At 45.1% G+C, this 12,059-nt stretch overlaps 1 protein-coding gene across 1 annotated transcript in view; it reads left to right on the top strand.

The window, feature by feature from the left end:
- The first annotated feature begins 108 nt into the window (after positions 1–108).
- The window catches only part of TMEM260 (transmembrane protein 260), a 37,978-nt gene continuing 26,027 nt past the window's right edge, over positions 109–12,059 (top strand). The window contains exons 1-3 of the mRNA XM_082058393.1: positions 109–247; positions 5,074–5,105; positions 5,813–5,964. Coding sequence (XP_081914519.1) covers positions 130–247; positions 5,074–5,105; positions 5,813–5,964 — 302 coding nt within the window. The 5' untranslated portion in view covers positions 109–129. The remainder of the gene's footprint in view (positions 248–5,073; positions 5,106–5,812; positions 5,965–12,059) is intronic.

Below are 12,059 nucleotides of genomic sequence, written 5' to 3'. Positions count from 1 at the left end.
TCCAGAGAGGCGGCTCGGGAGGAGCGAGAAGGCGGGGGAAGCGGAGCGTCGTCCCCCCGTGGGCCTGAGAAGTGGCACGGCCCGCCCGCTGCTCTGCCGAACCCGGAAGTGGCGGACGCGGAGGCGCACATGGGCGCGGGGGCCGGGAGCGGGTCCGGGGCGGGCGGCGCTGCCGGGGCGCTGGGCGCTGCCGTGGCCGCTCTCTACACGGTCACGCTGCCGCCCGCCCTGCCCGGCGGGGATGCGGGTAACGTACCAGCGCCGCCAGCCCGCCCGAGAGACGGGGAGGGGCGGTGGGGCACCCCGTGGGACGGGGGCGTGGGGACACCCGCGCTCCGTAGTGGCTGGTGCATCGCGGTTACCCTTCGCGGGGGTGGTGGGGGATTGAGCCGTTCGGGGCTGGTGCATCGCAGTCATCATATAGCGATTCTCATTCTGTAGTGCCTGGTACGTCGCTATAGGTTGCTCACTCTGTAGCGACTGGTGCATTGCTGTCACCCCATAGGTTGCTCACTTTGTAGTGGCTGGTTCATTGCTGTCACCCCATATGGTTATTGTCATCCCATAGGGGTTCTTGCATTACTGTCACCCCCTATGGTTATTGTCACCCCATAGGGGCTCTTGCATTGCCATCACCCCATAGGGTTGCTTCACTCCATGGTATTCCTGCCACCCCACAGGGTTGCTTATTCCATGGGGTTGCTGTCACCCTATAGCATTGCTCATGGTGCATTGCTGTCACCCCATAGGGTTCCTGTGACCCCATAGGATTGCTGTCACCCTGTAGAGTTGCTGACTCCATATGGGCTCGTGTGCTGCTGTCACTCCATATGGTTGTTGTCACCCTATAGGATTGCTTATTCCATAGTGGCTGGTGTATTTACATTCACCCTGTGTGATTGCTGTCACCCCATAGGGTTGTTCACACCATAGGGTTGCTGTTGCCCCATAGGGTTCCTCATTCCGTAGATGCTGGTATGTTGTTTCCCCCTATAGGGCTGCTGTCCCCTCATAGGGTTCCTTGCCCCACAGGCACTGCTGTGCAGTGGTCGCTCTATGGGGTGCTCACCCCCATAGGGGCTGGCACAATGCAACCCCCCCGTAGAGCACTTTCCCCACAACACCCTATTTCGGAGCGCACACCCCCAGAGCTGGGGCACTGCCACCCCCATAGGGTGCCCACCCCATACACAGTCACACCTCGGGGGCGCTTGTCCCCCTCAGGGCCCTGCAGCAGATGTGCTGTCCTGCCAGATGTGGGATGATTTGAAAGGTCTTTTCCAGCCTAAATGATTGTATGATTGGGTTTCGGGCCGTCGCTTTCTCTGGTCTGTGTGGCCATGTTGAAATCTCTGGATCTGTGTCTCTGAAATTGCAACTTGACGAAAGTGACGAACTATCCCAAACAGGACAAAATTCTCCTGTTTGGTCCTTCTGCAGTTTTCTTGGTTTACTCTGGTCTTGCTTAAAAAATACTTTGCTTTTGCAGCATGTGTACAGATGTGATTTGGGGAGTGGGTCTGTCCAACTCTTGACCATGGCTGGTTTGGGATCCAAGCTGTGCCTTAAGTTCCCTTTAAATAAATGGACTTTTAATAGATGCATTTATTTTATAGCTTCGGTATGCATGGAGAGGGGGATACATGTTTTAACTCCAAGTCTTTAAAATGTTCCATTAGATTTTGTTTAAAGTTGCATGAAAGACAGCGCTGCTTGGTAAGAGCAGGATGGTTTTGTCTAGCTTGTATTTAGTGCAGCTCTTCACACACAAATGTGACATTGAGCATGGTTCTAATGAGGGTTATTTGATTTAAAGATAACAGGACAGAGCTGGTTTCATGACACAAACCTCATCCTGGCTCTCAGAGCAGGGATTTTGGTATATAGGTGGACACTGGTGCAAACTTGTCCGTTTTCCCTGTTCCTGTGTTTGGATCAGAGGGACCCTGTTGTCAGAGCTATATTAAAAGAATTACTTTATAAATCCCTTCTCCATAGAGCTTGCAGCCCCCACTCCACACGAGGTGTGCGTGTCCCAGCTGGACTAGCACCCCAGTGGCTTTTGCTTCTGCTCCCAAGTGTGTAAACAGGCTGGATTTGCTCCTTCTGGTCATATTAGTTAATACATGATCATTGATATATTTACCATTATTGCCGTTTTGTATTTTAAAGTGCTCCCCGATGGGAAACGCATCTCTATGAACATGCAGGGTGCCTGCGCTCTGTGCTTTTTGTGCTGCATGAAGCCTCGGCAACCCGTTTCTGTATTGTATTTGAGCCTGGGTTTTGCCTCCAGGATGCAAATAACCATTAGCACCCTTGACAAAGTGGATGCGCGTTCTCCCAGTGAGGTGATGAATCGGCACTGGGGTTCATTCCTTGCTTGATGTGAATTACCCCGGTAGGTCCAGGCAGCGCAGGAGTGGGTTCACCCCGCTTTCCCTGGGTTATTGTGCTCATTTTATCCCATTTTGGGGGCAGGAGGGGGAATTGCTCTTTCCCTAATTTCTGAAGGCAACTGGTTCTTCCCAGCCTGGCAGCTGCATGTATAGAAATGCAAGCATATATGTAATAATACCAAGGACACTAGTGGGGCACATACTGCAAACGGGGGTGCAGCAGAGGTGTCCCAGGAGTGGGTGGATTGGGGGCTGGATGCTTTAACAGGGAATTACATTAGAGGAAACCTCTCAACAGGGTGTCCCTTGGTTAGCCCATGACCTTGCTCCCCATCTCCCCATTTGGTTTATTTTTGGGTTATTTCCCCGATTCCCATGGGATGCTCCAGGGCTGCCCGAAGTCCCCGAGACAGTTCCTGCATGTCCTTGGTTAACGGGGCTCAAACTGAGTAAAAAGGTGCTTTGCTGGATCTGCTTTCAGGCAGGGAGCCTATATATATATATAAATATAAATATATCTATATAAAAATATATAATTTTTTTTAGCAATCCATATATATTTTTAATTGTTCCCGAAGTTTGCAGTAGTCTGAAAATGTCAAAGGCAATAGGTGCTTTCATCGGCAGCTTTCCCGTGTTACTAAGTGTTATAATAAAGAAAGGAGAGAATGAATTTTAGACCTAATTCGGAAACGTCCACGGATGTTAAAGGAACTTAAAAAAAGATCAAATAAACTCAAGTTAAAAAGAAACCCCAAACCTTCCCATTGATGTTCCAGACATCAGCTCCCAACTTTACTGGGGATAAATCCATTTTGAGGCCTGTTGCCCGAACACCTTTAGTGGGGAATCAAACTGGACGGTCCGAAACTTATTTAGACCAAGATGATGCAGGAATAAACCTCTAAATTTGAGCCGGTGTCTGAAGGTCGTTTTCTCTCATGAGAAATATATTGAAATCAAGTGTGTTGGTGCTGTAGTCTTCCTCCCTGTGTTTTGTCACTTAATAATAGTGCTCAGCACTTATATAGCCCATATTGTCACTTATATATTGCCCACAGAGGCTGTAAGTGATGCCTGGGTACGTGGGTGGCGATGGAGAATTAACCTGACCTGAAGTGGTGGGTGTTTTGTGAACTGATTTTTACAAGTTTTCTTACTTTTTCGTCCTTAATCCTTACATGTCATAGTTGTGCCGTTGGCTTTCAAAGCTTCCCAATGGCATCCACCGGTACTTTATTATTTCTTCTGGTTGGTTTGTGTCTGTATGGCTTTACAGTTATTCTTGCCTGTGATGTGAACCGATATTGTAGCAACGTGTGTGAACTTAATCTTTAGCCATTTTAGATGCAGTTTTTGCTGTATCCCAGAGGCACTTTAATGAAGATGGAGCCACGCATGGCTTGGGAGCATCCCTGTGATGCGATGGGCATCCACCCTTAACCCCTGGGGAACCCCCAAATTAGGATTTTCTTTATGAGCATCATTTTTTGCTGCATGCGGGGAGATCAGTTGCTTCCCAGCCCTGGAGCTGCTGAACACTAAAGGGCTCAGCTTGGGTGGTTTTCCCATTGCATTCGCTTTTTTGGGGCTGTCTTGCAATAGGTTGAAACTTGCATTTTACTTTTTAAATATATTATTTACTGAGTGTTGAGATTTAAAGGTGCCGTTTGTACAATCCTCCTCCTTTGCGTTTGATGGTAAGGATATAATAACATGCAGAAGTTTAAAATATCATTAATTTAGCGTTTAAAGCCAACACTACCCTTTGCTTTGTGTCTTTACCATGGGCACAAAGCTACCACGACCATTGTAAAATGAGCTGGACTAGTAAGACCAGGCTCTGCAAAACTGCATCATGAAATTTGAGGGAAAGAAGGAAAATCAGCCATAATTTTTAATTCCGTCCCCCCCTTGGTTGTGTCCTTGGTCCCCGAATGTGTTGTGCATATTGAATATGTTTAATATATGCCGCTCAGGAGCGTTGCAAAATGCTTCAGTGTCAAGCGCTCTAAAAATGCCAAGTATTATTAACTATTACGCTAACGTGGATCTTTTTGTGGCGGTAATGTGTGCTGGCATAAAAGGCAAATGAAATGCAAAATGTAAATGGTGTTTCTAATGGGAGCGGCTGACAGGTACAAAAGTTACTTGCGAAGCAAAAGCTGCAAGAATTAATTGAATGTTATTGGAGAGCAGCCTTCCCAGATATGTAGATGCAGATTTGCACGATCGGTGATTATATTTTCCCCCCTCTATTAAAATTATAAAGCTGCGGGGTTTTTAATGAGAAACAACCGTGTTGTTTTAGAGACAATGCAGCTTAAGCGCTGCAAACTTGGAAGTTATTGAGTCAATTGGGTTTAAATGAAAAACACACACGCACAAATGCCTGCATTGTGAACATCTTGGGCCATTCTTTACCCGAGCCTACCTATATTTTTACTTATCTGTTCATAAAAGTCTCGCGAAAACACACAAAAGATATTTTGTGCAATGACATCAGAGGGAGAAAATATTCTTAGAAAATTTCATGCTGCTAAATCTCTACAGATTTACAGTTTTATCCAGTCAAATTAATGCAAAACCCCAATGCAAGCATTTGGATTTTGAAAACTTTGGAGGAGTGTCATTTCCTAATAGTAATTATTGGTTTTACATTATTTTTTCACAGGGGAGCTGATCACAGCCGCATATGAGCTTGGAGTAAGTATTAGTTTTATTGTTTAATCAATGCTCTCATTAACAGTTTTAGGAATTAAGGAAGTTTAATTAAGCATGGAGTAAAGTAGATTAATTTATTTTCAAACCACAGTTTTTACTAACTTATAAGTACAGCACGCGACAATTTACTTCAAGTTTTAAATCCAATTAAACTAAATTATAAAGCAAAGGCTTTACTGTATATACAGTAGCTGGCTTATTATCAACCCAAATTTTGTATAAGCTGGGGAGAATAAAATAAATCGGGTTAACAATTTTAATAAGTTTTATTATTTAATAAACTTTATTATGGTGCATGATCCCTTTAGGCAAGACCTTAGGACTGTCAGTGCGGTGGTAATCCGATAGCAGTGTGGTCTTTCAACTTGCTAACCAATAAAATAGTCGAGAAGCTGGAAAAAACAGCCTTTTGAATGACCCTAATATACTGTGAACCCAAACAAGGAGCCCTTTAAGGCGCGCTAATGAAACGTGGCACCTCCTTTTCTCGCCGCCTCATTATTATGGGCGAGACGTGGAGCCAAATCCACTAAGGAAAATAAATATATATCTATATTTGCAGAGTTAAAATTGGTACAAAAGGATGAGAGGTGCCCCTCAGAGACCCCCCCACCCCCGGCTGATATATTTTTTCTCCTGATTTAATAGAATTTCGCCCCTTTTCAGCCCCGTTATCGCTCTGTCCGTAGGTCGCGCACCCTCCCGGTTACCCCCTGTTCACGCTGCTGGCCAAACTGGCGCTGGGGGTGCTGCCCTTGGGCTCCCCCGCCCGCCGAGTCCATCTCCTCTGCGGCTTCTTGGGAGCAGCTGCCGCCTCTTTGCTTTTTTACACGGTTTTCAGGTAAAGTCATTGGGGGGTGTTATCTCCTCGGCCGGGCTTTTCCCCGCCGGCTCGGGACATTTCCGACCGTTCCCTCTGTTCCCCTCTGGCCTTTCTCCCTTTCCAGCTGTAATTAGTTCCTCTGATTAACCTAACAGCAGTTTATTCTGAATTTGACCTTCTTTCCTGCACAAAAGCTCTCTCCTTTTAATTTTTTTCTTTCTGTTAAATAATAATAATAGTCATAATAAAAAGTGCGCCCTTTCGCTCGCGCAGACGTGACAGGTTGTTCGGGCTCATTATCACAAATCACCGCTCGGCTTAACTAACCAGAACTAATGAAGTTTGTCGTTCTCGAAAGATGCAGATGGTCTGTTTAAATTAACAGGATGAGCTTCACCTTATCGGGAAAGCGTGAACTCGGTTTAATCGCGGCTCCCGGCGGGGGCGGATGGGCAGTTGCCTGCCCGTGGTACCCACGGACCAGGGCGAGCATCCTCGTTGGTGCCGTCCCCCGGCATGGGGGGACACCGGCCCGAGCCCATCCGCTTTTTCCAGACCTCTAACCTTGGGAGAGAAGGGAACAATCAGGATTTGCACGCGTGGTTTTATTATTGGGGGGGGGTTTGTTAACTCCGCTCCTCTTTGATGTGCGAGTTCTGGCTGCTCTTAACCTCAACCTGACCCATATTTGAGAGGATTATCGCAACACGGACCAACAATTTCTGATGTTCTTTTTTTGCGGGGAAAATAGGGCACGGTTCTGGGCTGTAAAGAGTGAAAATCCGGAATGACATCGGAGTGCTTTGGGATGAGATGGGGCTCTTCCTTACTGAGATTATTGTGACAATAGCCCCTTTCACCCACCCCGTTGCCAGAGCTGCGTTGCCACTTGGGAAAACCTTCTAAGTTTCACTTGTTCTCTGAGAAATAAATGGGAATAAATGGAGGGGGGACAGACCACAGCCCCAGATCCCTGAGGTCACTTAAACTTCAGTCCGTGGGGTCCGTCTGTCCGGCTGCATCTCCGTCTGTCCGGCTGCATCTCCCTCTGCCGCAGAGTCGCTTTTTCTACATCCCCTTTCAGTGCATCAGCTCCAAATCACACCCACTGGAATAGCTTCAGTAATTCCTGAATATTCCTATAGGCGTTTAAAATGATTGCTTTTACTGTTGGGTAATACCTGTAATTAAGCCGGCGTTATTTGATTTAATATCCTGTATTTTATACTGTATTTGGGGAGCTGGAAGCGGCGCTGCCCTCACAGTACAAGGCGCAGCCTTAGAGCAAAACTTCTTTTCATTCTATTAAAAACTCCTGCGAGGAGTTGCTAAATATTATATATATTGGGTTCTGATTATATTTTTTAATTATGATTGTTCCTGTTGTTACAATCACTATGAAGATCCATCCTGCTTTTTAAACACCAACCTGACCTTTCCTTATGTGCCCGTTTTGTGCATACGAAGCGATGCGATCATTGCTTTAGAAAACGAGGGATGCTGGAGAGGAATCGCAGGCTAAATTTGGGAATTATTATTGCACTTCTAGAAGTTTGATATTTTTTTAATTGTTTTTGTTTAATTGGATTTGGAAACTGTTACTTCTGTCAGATTTAAAACTTGTGGGAAGGAACGGAAAACCTGGAACGGAGAGATGATAGAAGCTATTAGGACTTATAGAAAATTATTTGGTAGATACAAGGCGCTGACAGGATCAATTATTCAGCATAGCAGCGATTGATTTTTGGAAATGAATTGTTAGGTAGCGTGGATCAGTTTTATTGCCAAATTAGAGTGTTACGTTTTTCCTTTTACGCACCTTAAAATTGATTTATTTTTTATGATATTCATTTAGCAAAAAAAAAAGCTTTTTCTTTCTATTACCATCTAATTTAAAATTAAAAAATTGGGCAAGTGTTTATTGGCACTGTGTGTGTGAAAGCCGTAACTATCTGAAGGCGACGCATTTTGGTTTTAACCGGACTTGTCCCTACTCACAAAGGACCTAAACCGGTCTGTCAAATCCCCCCGCTATTTGTGATTTAATTCAAATTTAGCCGATGGGGTGACCGGGGCAAAACAATAAAGCCCCCGCTCCACGTGCCGCCCGAAACGTGGCCGTTAATATGAGAATATGTAGATGTTAGGCGGACAAATAATTGCTGAAGTTCGGCATCCGTGGGGAGCAAATCTCGCTCCTGGAGCAGCGGCGGGAGGAACCCATCTCTATGGAAATGGGGCTGACGCTGCCCTATTGATCGCGGGGAAGAAGACATTATACAATGTCAGTTGGGTTGTTACAATTTCATTTGTCGTCTGACCTGAACTTAACCTCTAAAAACCTTTTCTTTTCTCCCCACCGGCTTTGCTGTTTACCCTCGCGGGGTATTTTCTGTGCCTCCCAATACAGTAAATATCTCCCTTTTTTTTCCCCCCCCCTCCCATTGACTCTTCTTTCTTTTTGTTTGTTTAAGAAGCATTTTCCAAGTTTATTCCTTGGCAGATAAGGACAATTTCTTTTCCCGGCGGTTCCCTCCGCAGCCGGGTGCTGTTTGGGATATTACAGCGTCTGCGGGATTAGGATCGAATTTATTCCTCAAACAGATTTCTCCTCTGCCAGGTGATGACTCCACGCAGTCCATGGGCAGCAAGCCCAGCATCTTGTTTCTTTATTCATTTTATTACATTACTCATTCTATTATATGTTTTTAAGCCTGGATTGTGCTCTTTAAAACAAAGTTGAACCGCAGCGATGCAAAAAACCCTTTTGTCAATAATCCAGACTATCGCCGAATGAGCCGTTTACCCCTTCGAATTCATTCTCAAATATAGTTTTTCCCCCCGCTCCGCACAGTCTTAATAAATTGCTTGTAATTGTCGTAAAATGGCATTTACAAAGAGTTTTCGCAGACTGCTTGTAACTCAAATAATTCATCTTTGCTTTGAAACAGGGCGGGGAGCGGCTTTGTGTTTTTAGGATGCAGCAAGTGCGGCTACAGGATTGTTGCTTTAAACAACTGTTTTATTTGTTTTACTGTGGGAGGCAAAGCATAGCAAGTTTACAAAGTAAACCAATTATCTTCTCATAATATGATTGCCAAAGTGTCATTTTTTTGCACAGATGGTGCATTTTTTGCATTCGCTGTTGCAAAGAGCAATAGGATGCTTTCCCCTGCTTTTAAGTGCATTATTTTTTGGTATATACCTTTCATAGCTTGGCTGTTTTGCCGTATCTAAATATACAAAGCTAATTTATTGCAGGGGCAGTAGCAGCGTAGAAAGTGTCGTTGCCCAAGTGCTTCTAGTAAGTTTTTACCAGCTTTATTCCGGCTGAGTTGCACTCAGGTTTTTGAAAAAGGGAAGATGTTGCATTAAATTAAGCTGTTCATGTCTCTTCGGTTTGCTGTTCTGGGTATCATGTTAAGTTTTGGACTTATGTATATAAACATATATATATATTCTCTGCCCCACAAACCTTCTGAGCTGTACGTGAAAACTGGAGCCAACTCCTGTCGCCAACAAAAAGGAGCGGTAGGCATGTTGAATAATTAAATCATCAAAATGATGTGATCGTTTAGAAAGCATCAAGGTGTTTTGGAAATGGCGCTGAGGTTTCTTGCTTCTATGATATGTGTCCTGGAGCTCTCATGGGAAGGTCTCTGATAAAGACCAGATGTGTTGGAGCATCAGAAGGGTCGGTCACCTTCATGGCCATCTCCAAAGGGACCTCGTGGCTGATGCCCCCCAAAAATTAACCGGTGATGGGAAAAGTTGTCTACGTGTGTTTGCTGGACCAGGAGTTGTCCCCAGATAGTCTGACTCGTTTTTTGGGGGCACAGTTTGGGGATGATGGAGGGATGGGAGATTAACCCTCCCGCCCGATGTGCTGATGCCCCCTTGGCCATCATGGCAAACTAAAATATTGCAATATTTAGGGAAGGAGGAATCTCCTTACAGGATGTGTTTGGATTTTTCCAGATTGCAGATTATCGCAGATTATCACTGTTGTAGCACAGTGCAAAGATCTCGACTGTTTCAAAAGGTTTTATGCTTAGTAACTAGTCACAAAGTTTTAGGGGGGAAGAGAAGAAAGGAAGATACTTGAGTATTATTTTGCTTTTAGAAGAGTATCTACCGTGAACTCTGGCTAATTGATCATATATATATATATATATATATATATATATATATATATTTCCCCCCCCCCTTTTCCCTATGATAAACCAACACTGAGTTCGGTCTGTTTGAAGACATTACCGAATCTGTTCATTTGCATTTTGCTCTAAAGTAGTCACATTAGGCTGCAATAACTCTGCTTCATTTTGAAAGCGGGGCGGGGTGGGGGGGAAGCAGGGCAAAAACCCTCACTTTTTTCCTTTTTTTAAAGACTGAAGAGCCTTTTCTGACAGCTAGTCAGAGTTAGAATTAGTTCAAGGAAATGTTAATAATGCACTGCCTGGCTTAATCCCTTTGATATCACCAGGTATCCTCCTGTTCATGGGTTAATTGCTTTAAAAGCGGAGGCAATATTCTGAGCGGTGGGCCGCTTCACCTTTTCACAGCTGTTACCATTGAGTGACAACTAAATCCCATGTGTAAGATGAGGAAGAGCTCAATCTCCAATTGGGAGAAAATTTATGTAAACCGCAATCCCTTCAGAATGTGCGGAAGTCACAGACTTTCTTGATTTACTCTGCTTTTCCCAGAAAGCTCCATTGTTCCCTTCCCTAAGTCCCATCAACCCTTTGTAGCGGAATATCACAGCGGCGGCAAGATAGCTTGAAATATATAAATGCTATCATAGCTCTGATTAATAGCGGCGCTTATGAGTCAAGTCTGATAACGGAGCAGCTCTCCACTCAATTTCAGATACCGCTAATGGAATCTGTCTCCTGCAATTGTAATGTGAGAAGGGCTAATTTGCCATGGAGCTTGGAGCTGTCACCAGCCGGGGATTGGGGGGTCAGATGGGACCTGCCAGGTTTTTGCCCTGCAGCTTGTATCTCTCGCTTTGAATAGCGCAGTCCCCTGCCTGCCAGGGAGCTGATAGGCCGCCGAGGGGTTTTATGCCATTCCCTACAATAGCGAAGGGCTGCATGGGCTGACTCGGTAATTGTGAAGCCAGCTCATTTTTTAATTTTATTTCATATTTTTTCCTCCTTTTTTTTTTTTTTTTTCTTTTTTCTGCATAATTTCTAATAAGGGGTTTTAACAAATGTCAGATTAGCAAAAGTTTCTGCAATTACAAAAAAACCCACAAACCCTTATTTAAATAGCTAATGTTGGTTCCTATGGAGGGTTGGGGGGTTTTTTTTTGGCTGCTGGAAGTAGACACCGGTTATTATGGGCGCCCGGGATAAAGTCGTACCTATTTTCTAAGGATTGTGAATCAAAGAATGGGTCTAACTAATATACCCTTTCCGCTTACAAAGACACCGGGAGAGAAGTTCTCACTTTTAGTGGCTGGAAGCACCATTTTTACAACTCATTATGAGACAAGTGTGAGGAGGGGGTGGTATTTATTAGAGCAGTGCAGCTGTAGGTGGATTTTATTGATGTGTTGTGTGTTGAGCTGCTCACCGAGCTGCTCTGGGATAGTTTGGCATGGAGGTGTTGAATTTAATTAGCAAACTTTCTTGGGAAGTGGCTGCTGCAGGTGGGATCTGCTGGACGTCTGGGAGTGTGTGAGGTTTGCGGTCTGGAAGTCGAACAATCATGGAATGGTTTGGGTTGGAAGGGACCTTACGGATCATCCAGTGCCACCCCTGCCGTGAGCAGGGACATCTTCACCAGCTCAGGTTGCTCAGAGCCCTGTCCAGCCTGGCCTGGGATGTCTCCAGGGATGGGAGAATGATGATGATGATGGGAGAATGATGATAGGAATTATTTGGGTTGGAAGGGACCTTAAGGATCATCTAGTCCAACCGCCTGCCGTGGGTAGGGACATGTTCACCCAGGTCAGGTTGCTCAGAGCCCTGTCCAACCTGGTCTTGAACACTTCAAGGAAACGCTCCCTGTTCTGCAAACCTTGCACATGGGTTTGGACATTAGCGATGGGATGAGTCCACCAAGATTCCTGCTGTAATCCTGGGGCACCTCACTGCAGAGGTGGC

Source organism: Streptopelia decaocto (genome assembly GCF_964273445.1).
Source record: "Streptopelia decaocto genome assembly, chromosome: 7".
Taxonomy (NCBI): Eukaryota; Metazoa; Chordata; class Aves; order Columbiformes; family Columbidae; genus Streptopelia; species Streptopelia decaocto.
This window is presented reverse-complemented; position numbering and strand designations above follow the sequence as displayed.